The sequence below is a fragment of the Sturnira hondurensis genome, unplaced genomic scaffold, assembly GCF_014824575.4.
Source record: "Sturnira hondurensis isolate 20B ecotype Veracruz unplaced genomic scaffold, ASM1482457v3 Scaffold0018493, whole genome shotgun sequence".
NCBI lineage: Eukaryota > Metazoa > Chordata > Mammalia > Chiroptera > Phyllostomidae > Sturnira > Sturnira hondurensis.
Window position 1 is genome coordinate 2764192 of NW_028091124.1, and position 27921 is coordinate 2792112.

At 59.5% G+C, this 27921-nt stretch overlaps 1 protein-coding gene and 1 long non-coding RNA gene across 11 annotated transcripts in view; one reads left to right on the plus strand and one right to left on the minus strand.

The window, feature by feature from the left end:
• Positions 1–27921, minus strand: part of AGAP1 (ArfGAP with GTPase domain, ankyrin repeat and PH domain 1) — a 391784-nt gene that overhangs the window by 1829 nt on the left and 362034 nt on the right. For all 10 annotated transcript variants that reach the window (XM_037069293.1, XM_037069292.1, XM_037069291.1 and 7 more), the window contains one exon: positions 184–439. In XM_037069293.1, the coding sequence (XP_036925188.1) occupies positions 184–439 (256 nt within the window). The remainder of the gene's footprint in view (positions 1–183; positions 440–27921) is intronic.
• On the plus strand, positions 374–27892 carry LOC119003111 (uncharacterized). Its single transcript, XR_005069877.1, has 3 exons — positions 374–460; positions 11163–11168; positions 27880–27892. It is a non-coding gene; the product is annotated as an uncharacterized LOC119003111 (long non-coding RNA).

Below are 27921 nucleotides of genomic sequence, written 5' to 3' on the forward strand. Positions count from 1 at the left end.
AATGGAGGTCGGCCCGTCCCAATGGCTGCGTTCTGGCCTCAACCAGTCCTTTGGGTGGGGGGCAGGGGTCTCTGCCCCAAGCCCTAAACCCCCGACTCCTGTTGTTCTCCTGTCTGGGCTGGTGCCGCAGTGCCTTCCCGCACCCACCCCCCCATCCCCCCGCCGCACGCTCGGGCCACCTACCCAGATCAGGAGCTGCGCCAGGACCACGTTCCCCTTGCGGCAGGCCAGGTGCAGCGCTGTGCGGCCGTCCCCCTCCCCGCAGGTCTCGTTCACCTCGTCCCGGGAGCCGTGTGCCAGCAGCAGGATGACCGTGCGCAGGTCCTCGTCGGCAGTGGCCCGAAGCAGGTGCTGGCCCAGGGACAGCTCGGTGCAGGGCGGCGGGGCCAGGAACAGCTTCTGCTCATACTTGGCCCGGATCCACCGCTCCTTCTCGTCCCTGCAACAGGCGGGTGCAGTCGTGGTCAGGCCAGACGTGAAGCCTGCCCCTCTGTGCCTCCACCTTCCTTATCAGGAATCAGAGGAGGGAAGTCCTCCCCAGTGCAGGGAGGTCCTGTGGTCCGCAGAGCGGGGTGCCCCACTGGCAGCATCGGGCCCCACCCCAGGAACCTGTCAGCAGAGTCTCAGGCCCCAGAGGTGTGGAGTCTCAGAACCTCAGAGGGCACAGTGACAGACCCCCCAGGGTGTGGATGTCCCCCTGGCCTCAAGCTCTCACGTGATTCCCTTTGCGTCCAGTGTGGGGCTGTGGCCCTGGAGACCTCCCCCCTGCCCGGGACCCGCCGGGCATGATGCGGGACAGACACCACAGGCCTGGAGGTCCATTCCGCTGTGAGGACAACTGTGAGCCAGGACTGAAGACGCTGGGCCAGAGTTGGGCAGGACAGCGGTGGCCCCCGACCTGAGTGTGACTTGCTCTTAGCTCGTCACCCACCCACTGGAGGGGTGGGAGAACCCTCAGGGACTCTAACCACTTGCAGCTGAAGAAAATACTGCTACAGACCTCCCAGGAGGGGCAGAGACTCGAACCGGGAGCTTTCGAGATGAGCTGTAGCTGTCCCCTCAGCCCCCCACCATGCAACTCCGCTGTCTCTCCAGATACTCGGGGAGGCCTTATGTGGAGAACACCATGGATTCCTTGATTGACCAAAACGACTGGGTTTTCTGAGGGACAGTGTGGGGGGCCAGCCTAGGAGTCGGGCAGGTAGCCCAAGTGCAGAGCTGAGCCAGGGGCACAGAGGAGAGGAGGGCATTGCCGAGGGGCGGGGCCTCAGGGCGCCCCTCCCCCAAGGACACAGCCTGCTGAGGGATGAAGGACAAGAGCCGGGTGGGTATAATGAGATCCCCTCCCCTGCCACCCCCCAGCTTCAAAGGAGACTGGATGCTGCCAGGAGGGCTGGGAACACAAAGGAGGGGCAGGATGAGGTGTGTTCACATGCACCCGAGGGGCTGCACCCCGACCCTGGCCTCTCGGCCTCTGAGGCTGCTGATGGAGGCGTTTGGTTCTGGCTTCTCAAAAAGGACATCAGTGACACTGACGAAGCCACCATCCCCAACACTGCACTGCTGGGGGGAGGGGGGCAGGGATGGGGCAGGAACTTGCCAGAGAGGGGAGGGTCAGGGACCGGGGGTGGGTGCTGTGCAGTGCTTCCCGCTGAGGGTGATGAGAGGAGAGGGCAGCCCTGCAGGGAAGGGGTGACAGCCTCGCCCGCTGAGATGGCGGCAGCACAGGGCTGCCCAAACACCCCTCGAAACCCGCCTCTCCTCCCGAGGGTCCCCAGTGCACACAGCCACCAACGACCAGGAGTGCTCGGGCCGCCCAGTCGGCCACCCTCGGAGGAAAAACTCACTACCAAGGTGTTTTTTCTGGTTGAGGGCAGAAGGCAGCCTTGTTCACCTCTCCCTGGGCTGACTCCACTCCCAGCCCGCCTGCTGGTCTGCTGAGCCCTAATCTGGTTTTAAACACTTAGGCAAACACCTTCCAGGGGTGAGCCAGGATTAGTTCTGCTTCACTTCCTTGTACCTGCGGGTGACCCTGGAGTGACCCTTTCCATCCGGAGACTGCTGAGCGGGACGCTGGGCTGCAGCTGAGATGCCAACCCCGCAACATGGCTCTGATGGGGGCCGGAACGGTCTCCCCACTTGGGCCAAAATACTGGCACTGGCCCTGGCTGGCGTGCCTCTGTGGGCTGAGTGCAGGCCACCAACCGAAGGGTTGCCAGCTCGATTCCCAGTCAGGGCACGTGCCTGGGTTGTGGGCCGGGTTCCCAGTGGGGCACATGAGAGGCAGCCACACATTGATGTTTCTCTCCCTCTTTTTTCCTCCCTTTCCCTCTAAAAAAATTTTAAAATCCTGCAACTAAAGCACCAGTATGTCTTGGGAACGGCAGTGGAGGTGAGAGACTGAAACGCCCGCCAAACTGTGGCCTCACACCACTCAAGACCCTGATTTACAATGAACTGCCTGTGTGTTGGCACGTTTCGGGCATCACCAGCGAGGAAAAGTGAGGTGTGAGTGCGATGAAAAGAACAGTGGTGGGGGGCATGCCCGGACCCCCTGGTTCTGCTGACCCCACCCTCCGGGGGGGCGTGGAAGCCCCACCGGCGTTATTCTGCTCTGGCGGCTTTAATCCTCACTGTCCAGGCACCGGGGACGGGCAAGAACTGGAGTCCTAATGGCAACGATTCCACTTTCCTTGTAGTATGTGAAGCCCCGAAGCACGAGGACGAGCCCCCAGCTCTAGAGGCCTCTCCTGTTGTCACCAGGACAGGCGGGAGACCCTGTGCCCTCGCACCTGGGGACCCCACAGACAAGCTCACCCGAATTCGCTGAACTCGGCCCGCCCTGCATGATCACCCTGTTGAAACTGTGCTCTGCTTTCAAGTCAGCGTTTAGAGGCGGGTCTGGGGTGCTGGGGCAGGAAGCACTCACTCTCTGGGGCGCCTTCTTTGGAAGGAAGACGAACGGCACACGTGTGAACTTAGGGGCAGGGTCTGGAGAGGCCGAGTGAGCAGCATGGCTGGCCCCCCTGCGGCCCTGCAGGGGCTGGAGCAGGGCTGTGCATTGGGGGGGGGGTGGCGCCAGCACCTCCCACGGTGATGGTGACAGTGGAACCAACACAGGCGGGCACCCTGCATGTCTGAGGGCTGGCCCGGGCCAGCACAGGCCCAGTGCCTCTGGGCCTCCCGGGCGGTTGCCGGAGGCCACACGGCCACGCGGCCTCTCACTTTCCACCATGATGCCCCCGGTTCTGTTCAAGGCGTGACTTTTCTTATTTGACAGAACCATGGCTCTTCCCCAAACTTCTTGTGCTGTTAAAAATAACTCTTCAGCCCTGGCCTGTGTGCACTAAAGGGTCCTGGGTTTGATTCCTGGTCGAGGCACGTTAGAGAGGCAACCAGTCAGTGTTTCTCCCCCTTCCTCTCTCTCAATAAATACATTAAACAAACTTCAGCTCCAGCTTTTGGGCCCCAGAACACCGTTCTGTTTCCGAGCTCTCTCAGACCCCCCTCGGTGCTTCCCCACAGCACTGGGATTCCGCTCGTGGGGGCAGGACTCAGACACGAACACGTTGGGGTTTGGGGCGCTCCCTCAGCGCCCTGCCCAGACACCAGTGCTGACTGTCCCTCAGCCCCATTCTCTGCGCTGGCTGCCCACCCCGACAGGCCGGGGAGGGAGGCTGAATTCTGGGGCGCTCTGCAGTGGCCCCAGGAGGAGGTCAGAGACAGTGTCGGTGCCAGAGACCATGGGTCCTCGAGTCGCTCCTCGTGGGGTGCAGGCTTCTGCAGCCTCAGGGGCACCTTGGGCCCCACTCCCCTTGTCTGTCAAGTGGTGCACCGTGGTGGCTACAGTGGGCACGGTGGCCTGGGACGTGAAGCCCCATGTCCAGGCCAGGGGCTGGTCCCAGCAACCCCTCTGCAAAGGGCAGGGGCTGGTATTGGGATCACAGAACCGCAATGGTAATGACTCACTGAGCCACCTACGTGGGAGAGCTTGGCTGGCTGCAGGGTGCCCGAGACATGCCAGGGCACCAGGTGGGGCACCAAGTCGCCTGCTGGACACTTTCGATTTCCGAATCCCCATTGCCTGTAGGCAGGAGCCTCACATGGTCACGTGCTTGGTGGGGAGTGGGGGTGGCCCTGGCCAGCAGCCTGGAGAAGCCTACCAGTGTCTCGTGGGTGAGTCCTGGTCCCAGGGTGCAGCGGGGCCTGGGACTCTGGGGCAAGGGGTGCTCAGCTGGGTGACAGGACCCCATGGGTGTCAGGCTCTCAGGGGCCAAGTCTGGTTCCATGTCTCAAGTCTTCCTGGAAGTTTGGACGGAGTTATGTACCATACCCCCCACCCACCCAATTCACATGCTGACACCCCGACCCCGAACTGTAACATATCTGGAGATAGTGTAGGAGGAGGGGACGCAGGTCAGATGATGTCATGAGGGTGGGAGCAAGCCGCCGTGACTGGTGTTCCATGGGAGACACCAGAGACCTCCCTCCCTCTCTGCACTGGGAGAAGAGACTGCGTGACGACATGGCCTCACCAGAAAGCCACCCTGCCGCCCCCTGGACCTTGGACTTCGGCCCCCAGGGCTGTGAGGAGGCCCACCCGTTACTGGGGCCCTGGCTCTCTGTCGCTCTCACCTGGTCTCTGTACCAACGGCTAACTCGTGGAAGGCGGTGCTCTGACCACGAGGCCTTCTGCCTAAAGCCACACACTCTGCCCAAGGCCGTTCCCCCGAGCAGCCCTGCAGCTGGGTGCAGGCCCCCGGAGCATCACCCTGGGGCCCGCCGGTCCTGGCTACACTCCCCTCTCCCCTCAGGAAGGCCAGTTCAAGAGCAGAGGAGCCCGGCAGTCCATCACCTCCCCTCGTTCCAATCCCCCGGGGCCCGCTGCTCACGGCCCCTGTTAGCTAATGAGCTAAAAAATGAATTATTGGCGTGGCCGGCCATGGGCAGGGAGGGGGAGGCCGGATCCTCATTTGAGTCCCTTGCTGACACACCTTTAAATAAATCAACTGCTCAGGAGCAGGAGGAAATGAGGGAATGGGCAACTAATCAGAAGACAGATGCCAATCCGGCCCCCCCCAATAAAGACCCAATCGAAGGCATGATAGTAAATACTTTCTCCCCTCCTTCCTACGACGCAGTTCTTTCTGGGGGGACTCACCTCCCCTGGGGCCCTGCCCAGAAACCAGCTGGTGCCAGAGCCACCAGTCAGCACAGGATGGGGGGGTCAGTGGGTGGGGGTGCCCAGGCCCAGGGAGCTGCGGCCCACAGCCTGCCTGCAGGCTGACTGACGAGGCTCTGCCGCCTTTGACTTTGAGGGGTGATGACAGGGTCAAGGCTCCGTGTGTCCCTCCATGACCCCCAGGACATGTCCCACCTCCAGCCAGAAGATTTAGTGCCTGGCAAATGGAGTCACCTGCTGGCACCAGGACACAGCTGGGGGCCAGCCCCGGGGGCCAGGTGTTCACTGAGGTGGCGCTGGGTACTTACTCCGAGGGTGCTGATGGTGCTGCGCTGACGGTTCCTGATAGCACAGGGCTCTCAAAGAAACACCGGAGCTTGGAGCACGTTAAACACTGAGCACATGTTGAAAGACCACGCCAGAAAGGAAGGGCTTTTCGGGGAGAGAGACGGGCAAGTTCTGTTCCCAGTTTCAGAAGGGGGAGAGGGCGGAGAGCCTGGCGTGGGCTCCCGCAGGCAGGGATGGCCTGAGACGCACCAGCTGTGGCTGTGGCTGTGGCTGGGCTGGCCGCGGCACCCCTCTCTGGGGAAGGAACCCTGATCACCCCAGAACCTGCACAGGACAGATGGCAGGGGCAGGAGGGCTTTCTGGTGGGCCTTGCCTGGGGACTACAGACACCCACCAGGGGACACGCAGACTGCGAAGAGGCTGGCCTGGCAGAGGGCGGTCAAGGTTAGAGCAGAAAAGACTAGGGAGGCGGTGGGGGCAAGGATGGACAGGAGCAATTACATTTGCCAATGACAGTGTCAAAGGAGGGGGTCGTGGGGAGCAGAGCTCTGTCCCAGTGTCTGTGGTGGGGACCTGGGATGGCCCAACAGTGTGTGTGGGCCACTCCGAGGTCCGCCTCTGCTCATGAGGCGCAGGCCTAGGGCACGGCCACTGTGTCCAGTGCTGGCAGGTCACCACAGTACTCGGCTCCAGGAGGCACTCGAGGGTCACCAATGAGCCACGACTGGTCTGGGATGGAGGTGTCTGCACACTTAGAATGCCACCAGGGCATGCGGTGGTGGTGACGACCATGGTGGTGGAGGGGTGTCATGGGGGGCCAGCATCCATAGCACCTCCCGCTGCCCAGAGTGAGAAGTGGCCCCTTCTCTCCCTAGGGTTGTCAAAGCTGCGGCTGGGTCTCCTGCCTGTGACTTCATCAGGGCACTGCCCTGGACAGCGCTGACCGTCTCACAGCAGACCTCGAGCCCCTGGCCGCTCCTCTGCCTTTACTTACAACTCTGCCCAAGCCCGAGGGCGGGTCTTCGGCACGCAGCCCAGACATGTGTTTCTGTACAAGTGATGCCTCACTGACACAGTGGGGCGCTGGAGACGAGGACCCCCTTGCCCGGGCCAGAGCAAGTGGGTGTTCACAGGGCGCCAGCCCAGGGGTGGGGCGAGTCTTCTGCCGGGGCACGGGTTTAATTCAGGCAGTGCGTGGTGGGCGGGCCCCTCTCAAAACAGCCCTCGGGAAAACCGGGAGCCCCGTCATCCAGGAAATGGTGTCCTGTGGCAGGCTGCAGTGCCAGGCCTGTCACTCATGCATTTCCCTCGGCCAGGACACGGCCACACAGAATGGCCGGCGGGGGGAGTATTCGGGTCTGGCAAGGAGTCTCAGCACGCTGCCAAGGGCTGACGAGGTAAATGGCGTGGATTTCCAGAAAAGGTTTTTTGACAGGTTACCACCAAGCTTCTCATGGGCACTCCACCCTGTTCTGTGGGGCTCTGGGAGTCACTGGGAACACGGACAGTGGGCCCTGGTGGGACCCACCTTCAGGGTGGGACTGACCACACCTGGGTGGCTTGGGACTGGCCTGCAACAGTCCCGGCCTAGGCCTGCCTTCAGTCTCCCCAAATCAGGTTTCCTCCGGACGCTTCTCCAAGCTACTGAGAACACAGCCTTTCCCAAACCCCTCGGTGTCACAGGTTCGTTTTGATGGGAACCCCTGCCCCCAAATGGTAAGAGGCAAGTAACTTTTTGTGCCCGTCACCTGTCACACGGATGCTTTTGCAAACACCCTCCCTCCCCCCGCTCCCGCCACAGGGTGGGGGAGGGTCTGTCAACACTGGTTTTAAAGGACACACTGTCGCACGGTGCCTGGGAGCAGAGGGCGATCCTGGGGGTCGAGCAGGGGAACTGGAGGAGCCTGTGCCGTGTGACACAGCGAGGTGACGAGAGGAGAGGGAAGAAAGGGCCGGCTGGCAGCAAGGAATTTCCACAGTGTCATCACTCCGCCTCCAGCAAAACAGGAACTGGGAGGGCAGGCATGGGCGACGGGGCTGGAACAATGTGTCGGGAAAACAGCGGCTTCCTCTCTGCGGGGGGACACCCGGCCGGGGGCCAGCGCTGAGCAGTTGGCTGCCCCTGGCACGCATGCCTTCTCCCGCGGCTGCGTTGCCAAGGGGGCAGGCCCTGGGGACCGGCACGGGGCCCTGGGGACCGGCATGGGGCCCTGGGGACCGGCATGGACGCAGGCCTGCCCACAAAGCCCGATGGACATTTATTTTTTAATTACCGAATGCTTTTAAGAAACTGGCCACTGTAAATCCCACTCGCGGGAGCAGGAGGGGTTGGACAAGGATTTACGCTCACAGGGCAGAGACCAAATAAATATCCCCCGCCTGACTTCTGATCAATATTATGAGTGTTTTTGCCAACTGCAGGCTGCTTTATGAGCTCGCAGGAACAGAACAGGATCATTATTAATTAAATAAAGTCAACCGTATTAGGCTTATTAATTCTGCAAGTCACAGTTACCTGGGCCGGGCCGCAGGTGCTGGGGTGGGTGGGGGTGGGTCCGCGGGCAGGTGCCATCCAAGCAGCCCAGGAGGGTGACTGTGTGCAGGTGCACACCCCGGGGCTTTGCGTGGCACAGGAGGCCGCGGCTCAGTCGCCTCGGGCAGAGGTCTCCCTGTCCCCACAGCCCCGCACCCCAGTCTGAGGTTTCAAGTTGACATCTGGGCTCGGCGGCTTTGTGTCACGGCACCAGGCACCTCTCCACGCCCACCTGTGCAGATCCTGGGCAGGCTGACAGAAAGAATATTCCAGGACACAAACCACAGTGCAAACGCAATGTCATCTCTCTGCAGTTTGACGCAACCGTGGAAATCTGACATCCAAACCTGGAGGCCGGCCCGGTGGGGCTGCCAGCCCGGTCACGGGCTCGCCTGGCCCGGCAGTGAGGCAGCGGGCGGCTTGCGGACCAACCGAGCCTGCTCACAGCTGCCCCGATAGGTGTCTACGACGTGCCGGGTACTCACGGGGAAGAATAGACCCAGCCCCTCTGGTGGGACCTTGGCTGGCCCAGGGCCCTAGGCATAGCACCACCGCCTCATGGGCCTCAGTTTCCCCTCGGAGAGGCGGGGTGATTCGCACAGCAGCCACGTGCTCAGCAGGCAGGCACGAAGACCAGGATGAGGAGCGCCCCGTGCGGCTGGGCCGCTCACAGTGACGTCTCTGCTGTTTTCTCCATTCGGGTGGATAAGTCCATAAAGCGCACCGAGGCCCAGGGTGGCTGTTGCGCAGTTTTCGCCCGTGTGATGGGAACCTGGCGTGCACTTGCTGCCGCATGCCGAGTGTAGCCTCCTGCTGCACGACCCACAGACGCCTGATGCTGCCCCCTGCACGGTGACAAACGACGGTGGTCCCACTGCCCCAGCACGCGGCCTCCGAGAGCCTCGCCCACTGACCTGCTGCGCGTGACCCCAGCTGCCTTCTCAGACGCTGCTCCTAGAAGTGAATCTCAGAACGAAAGAACCTGCTGCTGTCTGTTCTCTGGTCCCCGGAGCCACAGCACTGCCCCAGGAGCCCCTGGCTCAGACCTCGAGTTCAGGAAGGGTGGGGGTGGGACAGTCTTTCCAGGGATGTACAGAGCAGGGGGCAGGTCACTNGGGGGGGGGGGGGGGGGGGGGGGGGGGGGGGGGGGGGGGGAGGAGGCAGAGAGCAATTTGGAGAAAGTTTAATTCTTAGGAAGGTTACTTTTGAAAGCCTGTTATGCTGTTGGAAAACCGCAAAACATCCCGGTTGTTCCAGAAGCAGCCAGACCCTTCTATTTCCGACACGTCCCCTATTTTCTGACCTACTGTGAACAGCACAGTGGAACAGGGGAGGGTAAAGAACACCAGTCCCCAGCCACACCAATCCATGCCACACTCCGCCGCCGCCGCTTGTGGCCCGTGTTGCCGCGTGGGGATTTCGGCACTGACGCCTGCAAAGCCAGTCCGAGCAGTCAAGTGTGCAAACTGGCACACCGCCCGAGTGCGTGTTTTCACACAGCAGCCATCCGTGCGCACGCCGGCTGGCTTGTACTTCAGCGTGAGGGGAAACGCAGCAACCGCCGCGGGGTGTGAACCCCCATGAATCTGTGCCACGCGAGCGGGAGCTGGGCCTGCGGGGTGCAGTGGCCTTCGCCCGGTGGGATGTGGCATGACACAGGGTGCTCCCTGAGGCCTGTGTGCGTGGCCCTGACGACAGGTCTCATCGTGGCGAATCAAGTCCAGCACAACAGTGGCTGAGGGGCTCAGCTTTGGAACACGCCGCATCACACAGATGCAGGGAGAGAAATGGCCCACGGCCCACCCCCCACTCCCCACGTGGAGCACTGGGAAATGCAGACAAGGCTTCGCTGCCTGTGTGCCGGTGCCCTGCAAGCCCCAGGAGTGGAAACTTGGGGGCTCTTCTTAAAGGAACCATCGAGGGGCAAGACGGAGCGATTGCAGAGGGCCAGGCACAGCCCCGTGGGCTCCAAGGGACCCGGCGGCCAAGTGCCTGTTAAACACAGAGAGAGAGGAGGCTGCAGGCTGCAGTGTCGGGGAAGGCGGCTCCTGCTGGCTTCTCGTAAAAACTGCCCAGTGGCTTCAAGAGCCACAGTCCCTACTAATGCTATTTTTTTTTAATTCTAAAAGACATAAGACTGTGGAATTTGAACAATAAAGAGTCTTTAACTCTTTAAGTGGCTTTCCCTTTAATGTTTGGGGGGCAGAGGGGACGGGAACAGTCCAGTCACATGGTCCCTCCACGGACCAAACAGAACGACGACAACGAAGCAGTGTCCAAAACAGGGAAATCGCTCCAGTGGGGAGCAAACGGTGGAGGCGTCTTCCGTGGGTCTGCACGGGAGCTTTCTCGGAATGTGAGAGGAAACACAGGGACATCGGTCGGCTGGGCGGGCGCAGGCTCTGTGTGGGGTGGGGACACGGCCAGCCTGCAGCCAGTGCACTGACGACGGGCCACCCGTTAGAGACTGGAGCCCCTCGCTGAGAAAGCCCAGAGAATGAACCATGGCTGGGCTTTCTTCCCGTTGCTCTCAAACACTAAAAACCTCAGACCTGGACCTCTGCCTCCACCAGGTACCGTTTCCCCAGCTGGGCGGCGAGGCTCACCTGGTGACCACTCTCTGCGAGTGCCCGCCAGCCCTCTGCAGGGGGAAGAACAGACCCCCAGCTGCTTTGAGAGGTCACTTGGTGGCGAAGCTAAGGCCGGTCTGCTGACCAATGGCCGAGCGCGCAGCACACAGCGGGCTTCCGCAAATGGGCACCTGTGAGTCAGCGGGGCGGTTTCCCTCCGTCATGTCCTGCCTGTCTCCCGGGTGCTCACCTGCCGTTTACAAAATGATGGACACCTTGACGCGTTTACTTCATGTCCTTCACAGAGGTAAGAACCAGCCACCTCCTATCCCCAAATATATTTCAAAACTGGACCTAACTGGGTCACCCACCCAGCCAGCCCCTCCCTGAAGGGGGCCAGGGAGACTGGGGCGGGCTTGGCTCCCCAGCCCGTGTCCTTTCCTCTCTGCCCTCATGAGTTAGGGTGTCTGAGGGCTTCAAAAGAGGGTTCTCAACAAAAGGATCCCATCGAGACAACCAACACACTCGATTTAAATGTGCCAACAGTCTGGAATCTGGGGGAGAGCATGAGGCCCTTTGGAGAAGTGAGCAGCGGGTCACCGTATGACCCAGCGAGTCCACTCTGGGCACATAGCCAGGGGACTGGAAAGTGGGACGCCGAGTACATGTTTGGACACCGGTGGCCCCCACATGGGAGCAACCAGGGCCCGCCAGCAGGGGGGTGACGGAATGCAGGTGGCCCACCCGTGCGAGTGTGAGGCAGCTGCAAAGAGCTGGGGCGATCTGACCCTGCCACACACAGCACGCACGCCACTGGAGCCCGCTGTGCCGAGTGAAGGAGCCGGTCTCGGCAGGAGGATCGTTGCAAGGCCCCACTTGCTCCTTGAGGGACAGACAGTTGGAGGGGGGTGGGGGGGGGAACGGAGAATTGCTTAGTGGGGGCAGAGTTCTGGTTTGGGAAGGTGACAAGTCCTGGGGGTGGGTGGTTGCGCGGGTGGCACAGCCATGTGGATGGGCTTTCTGCCACAGACAGCACACTGGACACTGGCTAAGCGGCCGGACTCCAGTGCTGCCCGCTCCGCCCGCAGATGCCACCACGTGGCGGCCCAGCCCCCCAACAGCCCCAGAGCTGTGTGCCCCATCTAGGCGGCCCAGCCCACGGCACGGAAGGAGCTTAGAGTGACTCGCGATTCCGGATAGCGCGTGGTCCGCACTCAGCTTTCCCGGCTGAGCCCCGAGTGCCCTCTGGAGCCGAGCTCTTCTCCCAGCCCAGGAGGCGCTCGGCAGGGGCACGGCGCCCGGTCGCCCTCCTTCCCCCTCGGCAATCTAGCAGCCCCTGCCCTCCCTCCTTCTCGCCATTCGTTACAGCGGGATTCCGAGGAGCCGAGCTACTGCCCCTGCACAGTACCCCCACGGCATTCGGTCTGATCGGTCCAGGCCAGGTGTTCCCACTGAGGACGGCACGGGTGCTCCCCACATCCCATCAGGAGGGGCACACTGGGGTGGCCCTACTACTGAGTCGGAGCACACGGTGAAAGCAGTAGCCCCCAGGCCTGGGCCCCCCCCGAACCTTCCCCCGTTACAAGTGACGAGGGGTCTTGGGGGCCGATACTTCCAGACACTGACCCTCCACCGCTGGGTGAAGGGTCCCTGCTCACTTTCGGAAGCGAGGCCCAGACTTGCCCCTCTTCCAGCTCCTGCTGTTCCTTAGCCGGCCTTTTCTGTCGAGAGCCTCCTGCCCTGGCCTTGCTCTTGGCCTGTCACTGTAAACCCACCATCTTTAAAAAGCCCCACGCGTCAGGCCACGTGTTGGCAACATCACCCTCTCCGATGCTCGCCCCGCTCCAGGTCTGGCCAGCAGGCCCCTGCTCCCCGGCTGCCCCGGCTCGCCCTGCCGGGCCTCAGACTTGGAGTGAGCCACCCGGAGGAGCCCCGCCTCTTGGTATTGGAGCCGCTACTCACTTGGGCTTATTTTTTTACTTAAATTTTGAGGTAGTTGTAGGTTCTCCTAGAGTTTAGGGAACGGATACAGAGTTCCCACATGCCCCTCACCTCCTTGTCCCCAAGGGTGAATCTCAAAAAACTGGAGGACAGCTCGGTTGGCCTGCTACAGCTCTGACGTCCTGGCTCCCCCGGGTTCATCTGTGCTGTGTGTGGGTGCTGCGTTCGAGGCCATCTCACCGCACGAGGCTCCCTGGGCCTCCGCCAGCCCAGGGGCACAGTGTGTCCCTTGCTGGGCGCCCCCACCCCAGGTCCCTTCTGTAACCACACCCACACCCACTTCTAACCGTGGCAACCACTCACCTGCTCACGATGACTCTGTCACCGAGAGACCATTCTGTAACAGGTCTGGACGGCCTGTAACCTTTGGGGACTGGCTCTTCTCTCCCAACCTGCTGCCCCGGAGACCTGCCCAGGCTGCAGGGCGCCAGCGGCCGCCCCTCTTCTCAGCCAGGCCGTGCTCCGAGGCAGGGGCTGCTCCACTCGGGGCCGTTACAGTATGGCTGCTCTGGTGCCCCTGCACAGCGCTCTGTGTGACCTTGGGCTTTTCCTTCCCGGGGATCAGTGCGCAGGACAGGAGCTGCCGGGGCGACTGGGCCGGGCAGTGTGAACTCATCAGGAACGGCCAAAGTGCTTTGCAGAAGGGGAGCACCCACTTTTTAAGACAATATTGGGGAGAAACAAACCTCATGATTGAGGTGAAATTGTGACTTGGACCCTTGTCATTTGGAGGAGCATGACCTCCCCACGCCTGCCCTGTGGAAGGACAGTGTGGGGCAGGCACTGTGGAACCAGTCGTGGGGGGGGGGCGGTGGGGAACACCCATCCCCTCAGGCTCGGTCTTTCCCAGACAGGGGCACAGGTGACCCCCAATTTGTCTCTGGAAGTAGATGGGGTGTAAAAATGGACGGGCCTGGAAGTGTGCATGCGTGTGCACAGAAAACACGTGTCTGAAGGAACCGTGCATGGGATCAAAACTGTCTTCATCAATACATTTACAAGTGAGGCTTAAGCTCACACGTTGGTAAGAGATCTGCGGCTTTCAACAGAAAGGGAGCAACAAAAGGCCGAGCCCGCGAACACCCAGAGACGCGGCGCAGGAGAAGGGGCCCCACGCCTCGCTGCCCTGCCGAGGGGCCCTCGCTCCTCCCCAGCCTCTCTGGGGCACATTTGGAAATTATTTAAGAAGACAGAATGCCTCTAATCTGTTACCAATTAGAAGAAACATGTGAATATTATTTTCTAATTTGTGACTCTTGAGTGTGTCTCCAACACCAGAGAGAAGTAATTGAAATAATTATGTCTGCTCCTCAATATTTCTATTATGCTCTGGAACCGGAGGGTGGAGGTGTCCTTTTCGGCGTGATGTGCCCGAGGCCTGGATGCGGCACTTCAAAGCCCTGCATGGAAGGGCCGAAGAGCTGCAACGGCCCCCCGCCCCCCCCCCCCCAGGCCGAGGCAGCCGGCTGCGCAGCCTGAGCCCAGGGGCTGGCGGACCAGGGTGAGGCGTGGAGAACGGGAGGGCCCCAGGGAGCAGGGGTGAGGCGAGGCAGCAGCCTTCCCCGTCTGCACTGGCTCTTCCCTGCTCGCCCGAACGCCCCTGCCAAGTGGCTCGTTTGCAGCGGAGAGCTCTGTATGGGCACAAGCCTGATTTATAACACAAGCGATGTGGGTTTTCTTCTTTTTTACCTAGTTACAGGGCAACGTGAGTGACTAACTCCCGAAAATTGGTAATTTCCTGGTGGTTAGCAACAGACGGTCCACCAATGAGAGGCAAGACCCGATAACAAATTCATAGGGCGTTATATGCCAATTAGAGCTCGTCAGCCATTCCCCAGGCAGGGGTGGGGGTGGGTCCGCCGAGTCCGCCAAGGCACCCTTGATTGCCTCGGCCCCGTGCACGTGGGGAAGCACACGTGGGTGCTGACTGCACAGGAATCGGTGACTCTCAGAGGGGCCTCTGGCTGCACAGCCTCCCCTCCTTCTGTGCAGACCCCCCTTTGTTCTCGGTGGTAAACAAAAACTTGAGATTGCCATGGACCGGGAAGGAGCCAGAGCCTCTCCAGGCTGTGGGGTTCCTGTCGGAGCAGAGCCCCCCGGGAAACCCGTGGGCCCTGGGGTCCCTGTGTTCACCCAGGTGCCACGGGTGCCTCTGCCAGCTCCTGAGGCCTCGCAGGTGCTCACCTCGGTCTGTGCTGGCTGTGCCAGCCCCCTGTCTGCAGGGGCCCCACAGGCACAGGGGGGAGTCGCCCTGTTTTAGAACAGGGAGGCAGCATGCAGGTCTGCCCAGAGGCTCTGCATTAAAGCAGTGACTGAACGGACTTTGATTTTGTGTTTTTTTGGGGGAAAAAGAAATCACAAAAGAAGTGCGTGGGCTCTGAGACAAGGCCGGCTGTGCACAAAGGGGTACAAACATACAGAGTGGACTTGGGTGTCACCACCCGCGGGAGTGGCTGGCCTTCCGCACTGTCCTCCTGGGCTCTCCCCAGGACACTGGGGACAGTCTCCAACGCTAGTTCGAAGTGTCCAAGTGAGAGGTGTCGATGTCCCCTCCACCTCGGTACTTTGAAACATATCAATTCTCCCTCTTGGCTGGAGCGAGTTCTCTGAATTCGCTTCCATTACTGCCACCATGAAATGCCGTTAAGCATTCATTCTGTCAGGAAATGTCAACTGAGTGCGCACCGGGAGTCAGGCCCGCGCCGGTCCTGGCTTCAGGTGCATGCAGGCGGCTGGGAGGAAAAATGCCCCGAGATGGGGAAAGAACCACATTTGCGACTGAACGGCTGCCACCTGCAGGAACAGAATGGACTCCACGAGACAGAGCTCTCCTGTGCCCATGGTTCTCATCATGCGGAGAGCTCTGGATTCAGCTCACGAAACGTAGAGGGCAGCTGAAGCCAAATCGAGATGACGTGGACCACCTTTTCTGCAGCCCAAGGACACGCAGCCCCTGAGCCAGGCTCACAGAGGCGCCCCCTCGAGATCAGCCCACCACCCAGTAGCTCAAAGGTAAAGACGTGCCTTTGGAAATGCCCCTGACGGGGGCCGGAGCGTGGCAGCCCCAGCCGCATGCCCGCCACATGCTTGGCGGGCACTTGTGCCACTTTCCAGCAGAGCCGGACCCGGTGGCCTCCTCTGTGGTGACAGCCAGAACACCTTCCCAGCTCTGCACAGGGTGCACCTCAGGCCAACATCAGTACGCTGACTCCAGCGGGCCCTCTGCACAAGGTCAATGAAAGACGCCATTGTCCAGGACCCCTCCTCCCCTGAGCAGACCAGCCGACGTGCTGCTCAGGACGAAGCCACTGCCTGGGGTCAGTCCTGCCAGCTCAGCAGGTCAGGACATCCAGGCCCCATGACCTGTCTGTCAGGCCAGGCGATGCTGAGTGTGTCTTACACACCTTTCCACGCTGGCCTGAGCCTGGTGCTGTTTACAGAGACCTACGACATCCGGTCACTTCCCTCCTGGGAGGGCGGACCAGCCCCAATGGTCGCTGGCTTACCACCTCCTGCCAGTGCCCATTCTGGGGTTTTGGAGAGAGTTCACCAAGCTTAGCTAACTGGAGCCAAGATCCCAGACTTGCTCCTTCATGGACAAAGGAACCGGCCACCTTCCAGTTGTCACTGAACACAGACTGCGCCCTGTAACTGGCCTCGAAAGACTGCACGGCACCGCGTGGACACGGGAGACAGCTTTGCAAAACGACAGTGACCATGTTGTCTGGCTCCAGGAGGCTCCCTGTCCTGAACATCACAGTGGTGGGGGGCTGGGGGGTGAGGCAGGAAGTGGGCCAGGAGGAGCCCTGGGTGGGGCCCGTTCCCCCAGGAGGGGCTGTGGTGCAGCAGGTTGGAGGGGTGCAGGCAGGATGAGTCATTGGAACAAGTCAACGCTCCTGGGGGGCGCCCTCTCGTCTTCCTGGGGGGGGGCGGTGCGGGGCTCACAGCTCTTTCAGGGGGCGCGGCTCCCTCACTCCCACCTCGCCCCCTACAGAGCGCTGGCTGCCCTGTCCCCTGATGGGCTCCGTAATGAGAAGCGCTGTCAATCAGGGCTCCATTAGCCTGGACAGACTTTCACTTCCTGAAACAATTTATTGGATTCCCAGAAGCAAATGGGCCTTCTTCCTTTTCAGCGGGGTTTTTAGGGAGCTATTCAGAGGGCGCGCACGTCCCTCCTGCTCCCGTGGAGCGCCTTTGTTTCCTTCATTTACTCATGAAAACAGTTTCCTGAGTTCACCTACCCCTCCTCCGTCCGGGTCCCCGCCCCGTGTTTGCCAAACTGCCCCCCCCCTCCCCCAACAAAACCCACCAGCTGTTTCCAGCTCCTGAACCAGGGAGGCAGCCCTGGGTTTTATTTGCAGGTTTTTGGAGGGAGGAAAGGGGGGGGGAGGTAGGGGGGAGGGGGAGGGCACATACTTGAAGAAGTAAAATTCACGCTACTGAGACTGAAGAATGGATGCGGATGAGAGAGGCACCCTCTCGTTGGGCCCTCTGGGCCATGCCTTCCCGCACACACCTTTCCCATCAGGAATTTAACCAGCTCTGTAAAACAGTTCACGAGGTCCTAGCTGAAACTTTTCGGACTGTGCCCACACAAGATCTACGTAAGGAGTGACAAGGTGTCACCAGAACATAAGTTCCAGCTGCCCGAAACGCCCACATGGCTACGGGGAGTGCTGCCGGGTGACTCCGGCTGGTCAGCCTGTTTCCCAGTGGGAGAGAGGACTTGGAAGGACCCCAAATATCGTTTTCCCTCCACCACTCTTCTCGGAGAGCAGTGTGCCCAGTGATGCCGCACCTGCAGGCGCAAATCAGTTTAACTTGTAGCCTGGGAATGCGCGGGAGGTGGGGGGAGAGGCAGGACCCAGGCCCCCCTCACGGGAATTTCATGCCAACAGCGAACTGGGGGCACGAGAGCCTCTGAGACACGATTGGGGTGAAACCGCGCAGCCACGTGAGAAGTGACGTCTGTCAGGCTCGTTCAATCACGGAGGACTTCACAGGGGAACTGGGGTGGAGAACCCACTTTGCGCGGTGCTTGCACTGCCAGCCCGTTTCCGAGCAGGAGGAGGATACAGCTGGACGGCGAGGGTGGGTTTTCCAGGCGCAGTGAGGGCGGTGGCCCTCCTCCCACCCTGGGGCACGTCAGACCACAGGCTTGACAGTTGCCCTTAGGTTTTTGCTGTCACCCCTCCCCAGTGGGCCTGATGAACCCCAGGCCAGGACTCGGGATTTGTTGTCCCTGAGGGACAGCTACTGCCCACAGCAGGAGCCCCTCAAGGGCTGGTGTGCTCTCACAAAGGAAGCCCGCTGGGCCCCATGCAGGGTGGGGTGGGGGGCGGTCCATGGAGCAGGGTGGAAACACATGGGGTGCCCTCAGGGGCCACTGCAGGGGCCTGGTCACACCCCAGGCCAGCCTAGCCCCACCCTCAGCTCTCTTTAAGGCTGTAGAGGCTGCCAGGCGAAGAGGCAGAAAGAGATGAAGAAAGAGGTGGTCAGGTGTGAGCACGCTGGGCCCCACTGCAGGTGGCCAGCTGGGCCTCTGGGACAGACTGGAGCTGGTCCCAGCTCAGGGGACAGGGCTACGGTTCTGTGTGGGGGGGAACTGAGGTGCCCATCGGAGACGTGGCAGCCCCCCAGGTGGGGGGAGGGGCTGCAGGAGTCAGAGAACTTTATGGTTGGCATTTCCGTTTGCGGCGAGTAGGCTGGCTATGGAATCGGGTAAACAAAGATTCTTACCGCTGCCATTCGAGTTAGGAAGAGGAAGGCAGATCTGTGTCAGGGTTCTTGATTACTGAAACCCAAAGAGGTTTCTCAAGGAAAAAGGTGCCTCAAAATATTTTTTTACACTTTTTTACTTGCTATATTCTTTCTTTGAGAACAGAAATACGTAAGCGGTCTGCATTAACTGGTTTACCCTTTTCAAGAATCTCCCACATTCCCGATAGCGAAGCAGAATCCTGGGAAAAACCTCCACACCCCTTTCATTCCAGAACCATCTTTCCAGTGTGAAATGAGTGAATGCACTGTGACCTGCCAGTGCTACGGACCCTCGGGACCAAATACAGGTGTTCGAGGTGGAGGCGGCCTCGCAGACCCTGCTCGCCTCAGGAAGGCGCAGCTACAGCCTCCAGGCCCCACGCTCGCCCAGCACTAGCAGAGGTTTACAGTGGGGGTGCTTCCAGCCCCCCCCAGACAGGTGCAGCCCTGGACCCCGTGAGTTCTCGGCTGGGTTTTTCCCGCCGGCACACAGCGTGCCCTTATCACCCCGTTAATCACTGACCGAGCTGCTGCTCCCTCCCAGCTAGAACGTGTGTGTCCGTGTGAGTGTGCACACACGCACATTTATCTCTTTGATCCATTCGTCTGAAGGCAGGGCACTGGCTACGATCCCTGGAGAGGCATCCCTTGTTCCAGGATGATTTATCACAGCTCTCGAAAACACCTGTTCATCAATTATCCTTTTGTAAAAAAAAAATGACTAAATACCCAGTTTATTTAAAGTATTAACGAAAAACACCCTATGGAAGACACTGAGTTTACAAAACCCATGTACTCGTGAAAAGAGGAACCGTGCTGAAGAAGAACCCTCAGAAAGTCTCCCACAGTAGCGTGGACTCTCTCTAGGTGTGCGTGCCGTGCGTGCAGACACGCGTGCACGCACGCTGTGTGCAGGAGCCCCGTGACGCTCTTCCACGGCGTTTTCTCGGTAGTCAGCTGGCGACTGCCTGAGACCGGCTCTTCCGAGCAAAGTGGTGCAACCCAGGGACCCGTTCGGGCACCAGTTTTGACGGGTGCAGCCCCAAACAGCCACTTCCTATGATAAAATGGAGACAATCCTTTCCCGTTTCCCTCGGGGAAACCTCAGCCTCACCAGTCCCTTCCCGACATGACGGGTGTGCCCTGGAGCAGGCTGGCTCTTCACGTCCCTCTGCACTCTTGGGAACCACGGGCTGGCCCCTCTAGGTTCAGAGCCAGGCTGCAAGGACGGCGAGGCCTCCTCTTCGAACAGGGCGGGTTTCAAAAACCTGTCCGTCACCCCTACAGGTGAGCGGTTCACCACAGCGGCCTTTGTGGGGCCTGTCCTCAATCTGGAGGGGCTGGGACTGCCCCCACCTTGGGCCTGGGTACTGCAGCAAAGCCCTCCCTCCCTCCCCAAGATCAAATGGGCAGCAGGCTGGAAGCAGGACCCGGTCTCTGGGACCGCCACATGCCTAATTAATGACCCTGCTGGTCGCAGCTGGAGGAGCTGAGCTGGGGGTGATTAATTAAATTAGCTGGCAGAGGAAATTACAGTAGAAAAGCCAAAGTTTGATTGCCCCATAATTAACCGCAGTGCAAATAATATCTGCATCTATAACTTCCAGCGATGAGATCAGAAGCCAATTGAATTTGGCACTGATTGAAGCTGTAAATATCCTGTGGTGAAAAATGATAGGTTTGTTCTAGAGGGAAAACTTACAGAAATGGACATCGAGCAAACGTGATCAGGGGAAAGGGCGCCGGGGGAACGGCAGGAAGGAAGCCTTACCTTTCAAGCTGCCTTTTTCCGACATTCAAACACCCTTCTTTCATATTTCATTCGGGTTACTGACCAGGCGTGATCTCCTATGCGGCCCGCCTCTGAATTTCAGGTTGGACTTCCCACGCCTGGGGCCTGTGTGTTAGGGCCCTGTCTCCCCACCTCGGTCCGGGGATTCAAACTCCATTCTAAAATAATTTCACAGGCTGATACGAGGGGCAGCTTTCATCTCCCCTAAAAGAGGATATTCTATTTAGACCGACACGCCCGTGAGCTATTGCTGCTTTTCCGGATAACGACACTTTTTCCTCCTTTGTAACAATTCCATGTTCAAAATACGGTTTCATTAGCAATAGGATTCTACTTAAAAGAAAAAAAGTATTTTATACAGATAATTGCCCTGCAGAAAACGGCAGAGCTTGAAGCTGACCGAAGCAGGACACTTTCCCGTGGTCCACACGTTCCCACTGGCGAGTGATTTCACGGCGGAAGTCATGTGTCCCCGCTGGAGGAGCCTGAGCTAATGATCTGGTGGCTTCTGACCAGGTCATGTGGCGTTGGCCTGGCAACTGGCCAACACGTTACCCCGACCCAGATACACAGAGAAGCTCTGGGCAAGCAGAGGGGACACTGCAGGTATGAAAACGGGACGTGGAAAGCAACATTTTGAACTCGGTGTAGCTCAGAAGGGCACCCCGGCATTTCTCAAGTGAGTTTCACGAGGATCTAGCGGAAGGCAGGGCGAGGACTCGTTCTCAGTTCTTGTTTTTTAAGTAAAGAGGTTGGGGCTCCGCGGTCGAGGGTGTGGCTGGGCCGCCATGGCTCTGCTGGGATGGAATTCTCTGGGCAACCGGGACGGTCACTGTGTGTGTCTGCCTGGCCAGGCTGTGGCGCCCAGCGGTTTAACCATACGGGCATCTAGGGACCGCGTGCATGGTTAACGTCGTCTACAATCAGCACCTTAAAGATCACCCTTGACAATGTGGGTGGGCCACATCCGATCAGCTGACGTCCCCCAGAGAAATGGCCTGCGGTTCCCTGTAGGAGTCCTGCCTCAGGACGGCAGCGCCAGCACCTGCCTGAGCGTCCAGCCTGCAGATTTCAGATATGCCAGCCTTCACAACTGTACACCAGTTCCTTACAATAAATCTGCATGTGCGTGTGTGCAGTGCACACATGAACGGTTGGCTCTGTTCCCCAGAGAGCCCCGACGGACAGAGCAGGTTTGTGAGTGCATAAGTGCCCCCATCTAGCAGGCGCTGCAGACCCCTGAGCCTGGAAGTGAGTGCGTGGACTAGCGTTAAGAGCGAGAGGGCGTAAGGTGGAAAGAAAGAGAAAGGAGGGGTGTGTGCGCGGGGGGGTGGGGGGGTGGGCAACCTTCTACGGCGCACTGCAGTGACACTTACATCCCTCAAGCCCACAGCCTTTGACCCAGGGAGGTGCCCTCGAGGGGCCCACGCTGAGAAAACACTGAGTCATAAACTCCCTGGTACGGTGAACCCGCAGGCATGCTCATCCCGGCATTTCTCCGTGGTTTATCTGTGAATATTTCCCGCGCTCAAAGGCAAATAATGACACGGTGACGCAGTAATGGGCGAATTACTGTGACGCCATTCGAAAGAACACTTTCAGAGCCATAATGACACGGAAGGAGGTCCACGTGGATGGGTTCGAAGCATCCTTCCTTTTCAGCGATGCCGGGCATGGGGGGCTCCACGCTCACACACACGTGCGGACGGGGGTGGGCCGCAGGCACGAGCGTGCCCTTGTGTGCAGTTCAGGCTGCAGGACACATTGATCCTGTGCCTACATTTCTTCAGGAAGGGTTCTGTGATCCAGTGAGTTTGGGAAGGGTGTGCCTGCTGAGACGCTCTGGCGCAGGGCCTCCGCAGTCACTGGTTTGGGAGGCTGTGCGCACCAGAAAGGAGCCGCTGTCTGTCTGCTTCTCAAATACACTCTTTGCCCAGAAACAGCCGTGGTCACTCCTGGGGGCTAAAATTCACGAGAGGACACTGTGGAAGTCACGGCTGCACCCCTGCCCCGGGCTCCCAAGTGGAGCAGCTCTGGGGGGTGATGGCCCATGTTAAAGATGCTTAGGAAACAGACCTGGAGACCCAGCAAAAAGCCCCCCACGACGTTCTCCTAGTTGTGCGAACCACCTTGCTTCTCACTCTAGGCTCGAGGCGTACAACCCACGGCTCTCGGGCTGTGGGCGGCCCGGGATGGCTGTCCCTGCGGCCCAAAGCAAAACCGCAGATTTACTTAAAACCTTCTGGTTCCTCAGCAGTTTTCGTTAGTGCTTCCACGTTCAATGTGTGGTCCAGGGACGCCAACAGGCTGGACACCCCAGCGTCCTGAGAAGTGCGTGGAGGGGAGCCGCTTCTGGACGGGAAGGCCTCGGTTCACGCACGACGTCACCGCGCCACGCTGCCCCATAGTCACTGCTGGTTGGGGCCTCTAGGGCCTCCGACTGGTTTTATCTCTAAGAACGTTTCAGATTCGGAGACACAAGCTCACGGTGGTACCTTCACGACACGCCGGGCCATTCACATGGCCGTTCTGGTTGTCGGAGGCTCCGCTCAGAACCTGCGGGAGACGCAGGGGCCTCTCCCGGCCTGGGGCGAGCCCGACGCGCTGGAAGGCCTGCTGCGGAGGTGGAGGGGAAGCCCTCCTCCCGGGGCCCTGGAAGGAGGCCACAGGCCGTTTCCCACACTGAGGATGCTCCAGCAGCGCCGTACTTACCTGTGAGACTTCACCAACCCAGGAGAGAGACCCAGGCTCCATGTCCTTGTCCTCACTCGCACTGGATGGACTATGTCAGGTGACAGCTGCAGCGTAGGACCCTTTGCGGCCAACCCCCCCTAGTGTGCCTATGACTATCTTTTGGATTTCCTAAGAGCTTTAGGGAGGGCTAATTTCCATACCACCAACCGCACCGGCTTCGACTACACAATTCAGTGACTTTCGGGAAATCCACAGAGTGGTGCCGCTGTGGCCAAGGTGGTTTTACAGCGCCCCGCCCACCCCCTAAGATCCCTCGGGTCTGTCCACGGCAGCCAGTCTACCTTTCCACGCTCTGACCACCGCAGGCTGCTGCCTGTGGCTTTGCCTGGCCCCTCCAGCCGCTTCCCAGAAATGAAGCCACATGCCACACAGGCCTTTTGCACCTGGCTCCTCCCACAAAGGACGCGACCTCTTCCTGTTTGCTCCAGAGATGCTGTTGAGTAAATGAAAATAGGAACTACAAGCAAAAAAACCCACTGGGAGGAGTGCTCTGAAGTACTTTCTGGTCACTCTTCAACCACTCCGATGAAAACCTTCGTTTGTGTTGCCCCACGTCTGCTGCGGTTTGGAGTAACACCGGCTGTATTTAGCAGGTAGATTCCATGTAAACTACTGTTCGGTGTGAGCAAATGGACACTCTGGATATTTAAAAGGAACCTGAGATTGCGGAGTTTAAATTTTTGGAAATTACGAATACCTGTGCCGTGCCAGCTGCAAAATGATCGTTAATGTCCTAGAGGCCAGACGTGAACCAAGGCCTCAGAGTCTGCACTTGCGGCCCACACGTTGTAGACCGAGGAGGTTGCTGAACTGGGAGGGACCGTGACAGTGATGGGGAGAAGGATCAGAGGGGAGTCTTCCGTCCACAGCCAGACTGACTCACACCACAGCGAGGCCCGGACCTCTAACAACTGATCCAAGTGGGGGCAGAGAAGAGCGAAACGCAGACGTTCACTCGGAGGGGCTCCTGGGGTCTCTGCCCGACTTCTCCCTGTGCAGAGGACACGACGCTAGGAGAGGGCACGTGACCCGCACTGACCTGTCGCCGAGGCGGGCCCAGAGCCCCTGGTTTCTCACTGGGATCCCCACTGTGTCCAGCTGCTCTGTCCCAGCAGCTGCTGTAAAGGGACCAGCTTGCAAAGGCCTCACGACCAAGGACACCAGGACGAACCTCTAATGAAACTGTTGCTGGGTCTTTAACGAGAAGGAGGGCTGTCTGCTCTGAAGGACTGTCTAGAAGTCAAAAATCACGAGCCACCTCTTCCCGGGGAAGCTTATAACCTCTGTGCCGTCGCCCCCCCCCCCCCCGGGAATTCGGGAGGCTGGCCGCTCCGAATTTTCTGGCAATGAGCCAGCAGGTCTGCAGAGCACCTGGCTAGTACTAGGGCTACTATGCCCGTGGTGTGTCTGGGGCCAGGGCATGATGCTGGTGGTTGTCAGGGCCAGCAGCCTGGGGAGGCAGGCAGAAGTAGATGGCATTTCACCAAAAGAGGGGTGTAGGGGAAACCAGTGGGCTGTAGACACAGGGAGCCTGTGACGCTGCAGACCATCTTGGAGCCCGGGCTTACTGAGGGGCTCAGGATAGCCCCAGGAAGCAGTCGTCTTCTCCAGGGCCCGACGGGGACCTGCCCAATGTTACACAGCTGGTCAGTGAGGGCCGAGGCGACACCAGGCACTCCACCCAGGCAGGGTTCTTAGTAATATGGTGCTGGGCTGTGCCACCTGGCAAGGGCTAGGGACAGACCAGGGGGCCCCATGGGGACAGCAGACAGCATTCGGCTGGGCTGCACCTCGCTGTCCTCTTCCACACCCTGCGTGGGTCCGCTGATCCAGGAAGGACCCAGACACGTTGCCACGTTCCTTCCAGAAAGGTTTTCCCCAAGTCCACTCTTGCTAGCAGGGGTCAGGGGAGGAGAGGGATGGGCCGTGGGCACTGTTCCCAGACACCCTAGCCACTGCGGACACAGCAGCATCACTTTGGGAAGCCCAGCTACTCTTCCACGCAGTCGGTGCTGCCCACTGACTTGCAGCTGCTGACCTGATTTCGGTAGAGCCCCTCCCTTTTACAGGAAGAGACGCCACGTGTCACCCCCTTGCCAGGCAAGCAGGGTAAGACCACCTGCTTGCCCGCAAGTCCAGGGGATGTGACCTCAGATATGGCATAAAACACGGGGGGGGGGGTCGCTGCTCCTGAGCTCCGTGACTGCACATAAAATTACTCCCGGTTCCTAAGCCTCACCTCATGCACACCATGTGTGTCCTTCGAAGGACACAGAGGCTAAGAGATGAACTGCTTGTCCTGGGCTGGGGCGCCAGGGCCTGGCACTCGGGGACATACGCTGCCCCACATGGCATCCCGACAAAATGACTGCGCTATCTTTCCAGGAGTGCCCTCTAGTATGTCATGAGAAGGCGGTGAAGTGCGGGGCATCACCACAGGTACTGGCGAAAGAAGCCGGCCACTGGACTTTGGGCGTGGTGGCTAGCATGTCTGTATGCTGACGCTGTAATGAGCTTGTGGAACTTGAAGCCAGAGTATGTGAACCTGTAGAAAGTTTTTCCCCTTGAAAACCTTGGTAATTTTTTCCTTAACAAACGCGCACACACACACACACTCACTAATAGATTCTAGTTACCTAGGTTTAGAAGACTGGGTGGGTATTCTGTACTGTTACAGAAAGTGCCCGTCTAGTTTTCAAAGCCACCCCATGAGGCAGGCACTATAATTACCCCCACTCTGCAGGGGGACAGCCGAGGCGCCTAGACACAGCAGTTCAGCGGTGAGCTGAGGTCTGACCCTGGTCTGTTGAATCTGAGCCTGAACTTGAGCCTCAACCTCAGAACCAGAACCAGCTGGGGTGCATCTAACCGAAGCTCTTAGGTCTTAGTAGTTGAAAATTAAGATTTAAAAACAGTTGAAGAGAAACTATATTGTGGATCTTCCTTTGAAAGGATAAAGCATGTAACAAAACCACCCTTCGTGGAGCCACAGCCCTCTCCCGTGTTTTCTGAGGGCTGGAAGCCAGTCGCCGCACTACACACCCTGCACGGTGCTGCTGGTGTCAGTCTCCGGGGGAGGCGGAGCTCAGTCTAACCTGGTGACGACCAGGTCCACGAACGTGTCTGAATAGGCAGGTCAGAGGCACCCGGACCTGGGAACATCCGGGGCGAGAGAAACGAACGCACCGACAGGAGTGCGGGACGCACAGGTAAAATGTAACTGTTAAAAACGAAACAGAGCCGAACCAAAACTGTCAGCGGAACCCCAGTGGAAGAAAGGAGAATGTTAAAACCACGGGCAATCTTTTAAACCACTGCGGGTCATCTGGGACGGAAAGCCACAGGATCCCCTTTTCTCCTGTGCGAAGCTGCCCTGTAGGAGGAGCTGCCCTGCGTGAGTGCCAGCTGTGCCGCGGCAGCGCCCTCTGCAGGCCACCAGTCCCGTAGCCCACCTCCGGGGGGCCCAGAATGCTGCTCCCCACACCTGAGTCCTGGGGCCCCGCACCGTTTGCGTGACTGTGGCATCTCCTGACTTGTCACAGGAGTCTGGAGTTTGGGGTCGGAGCGCCATCTCCGGCTGGTGCGGACAGCTCTGCACCTCGTTCCTGTGACTTGTCGCCGTCCCTGCAGGTGGCTGCCCCCTCTGCTGCCTGTGCAGCCCTGCGCTGGGCTGATGCCCCCCGGAGCCGCTGGCCGGCCCCTTCCTTTTCCTCAGTCCTGTGTCAAGGGTCCAACTCCAGTTTGGGGAAAAATAATTAAAAAGCAATTCGATCTCTCAACCATTTACTGAGCATCTACTACGGTTCTTCTGGAACTTGATGAAATATGCAATTACTCTTCCTTTGAATTCCCTTTCATACATGTGAGGGGTACAGTTTGGCATTCCAGAATGCAAACCTACCTGTCTTTCTCAGCTTGTCCCCTCCACACCCCCCGAAGAAAGCTCCCGGGGAAGCTTCCAGATCTGAGAGGCCTTTCACGAATCAGCTACAGGCCCAGCAACCCACAGGACAGTCCCAGTGCCAGCCCACTCAGCAGTGGGCTCGGGTTTTGGTCGGCTCTTCGTGGTCCTCAGGCCTCCGCTGCTACTGGCCCCCCAACCCTGCTCGCTGTGTGGAAAGCCCAGGAGGAATGATGGGGCTGGCACAGGCCCACGGTCACTCGGAGGTCAAATTCCGTGCTCACATGCACTTCCCTTGGGAGGCTCGGGGTGACCAGTCTGTGAGCTCACGGTCTCATCCGAGCCATGGGCCAGACTACAGGCAAGCACGCCCCTGTGTAGGGCCCTCTTCTCCGATCGGGACAGACATCTCCTCGTTTCCTTCAGGGCACACGCGTGGGCCTCTGGGAGAAAGGCACAGGCCAGCCACCAGGACTGTCTTCTCCCCCCGGGGCTGCCGTGGTGGTCACACACATTAGAGACACGTTCACGTGAGTCCCAAAGATGGAGTGTGACGTGGACTCCAGGGAAGGGGACCCCAGGCAGGGGAGATTTTTGGATCAGTCACAAGGACATTTAATTATCCAATGCTTTAATGGCGTTGCCACTGCTGCTCCCATTCTCTGGGCCCTCAAGCAGTTTTTCAGAGAGATCAGGCTTGCAGCTGGGGGAGGCTGGCTTTGTCCTGCTGCGTTTGGGCGCTTTGTCCCCAAGCCCAGAAATCCTGCTGCGGAGTCACGACCGCACCCGCAGGGCTGGGGCTGGGCTGCTTCACCCCCCCATCAACATGCTGGGCACAAATGTGTGCCCTGACACCAAACTGTCAGGGTTTTATGGCTGGAACCACCTTCTGTTTGCTCTGCTTGTCATCTAAAGGCCTTGCCCTTCGCCCAGTGGCCTGGGTGTGCACACTGACCGCCACTGTGGATGCGGGTCTTCTCCTAGGCCCCCAGCCTGGGTCAGTCTTGAGGGAGGGACGCCCTACACCCCCTGGACTGACTGCCTCCCAGGGGGCTGTGCAGCCGGCAGGCCCCGGCGAGTCTGAGCCCCTGAGCTGAGGGGCTTGGCCAGCGGCCTTTCTGGTGGAAGCAGAGACTGGAT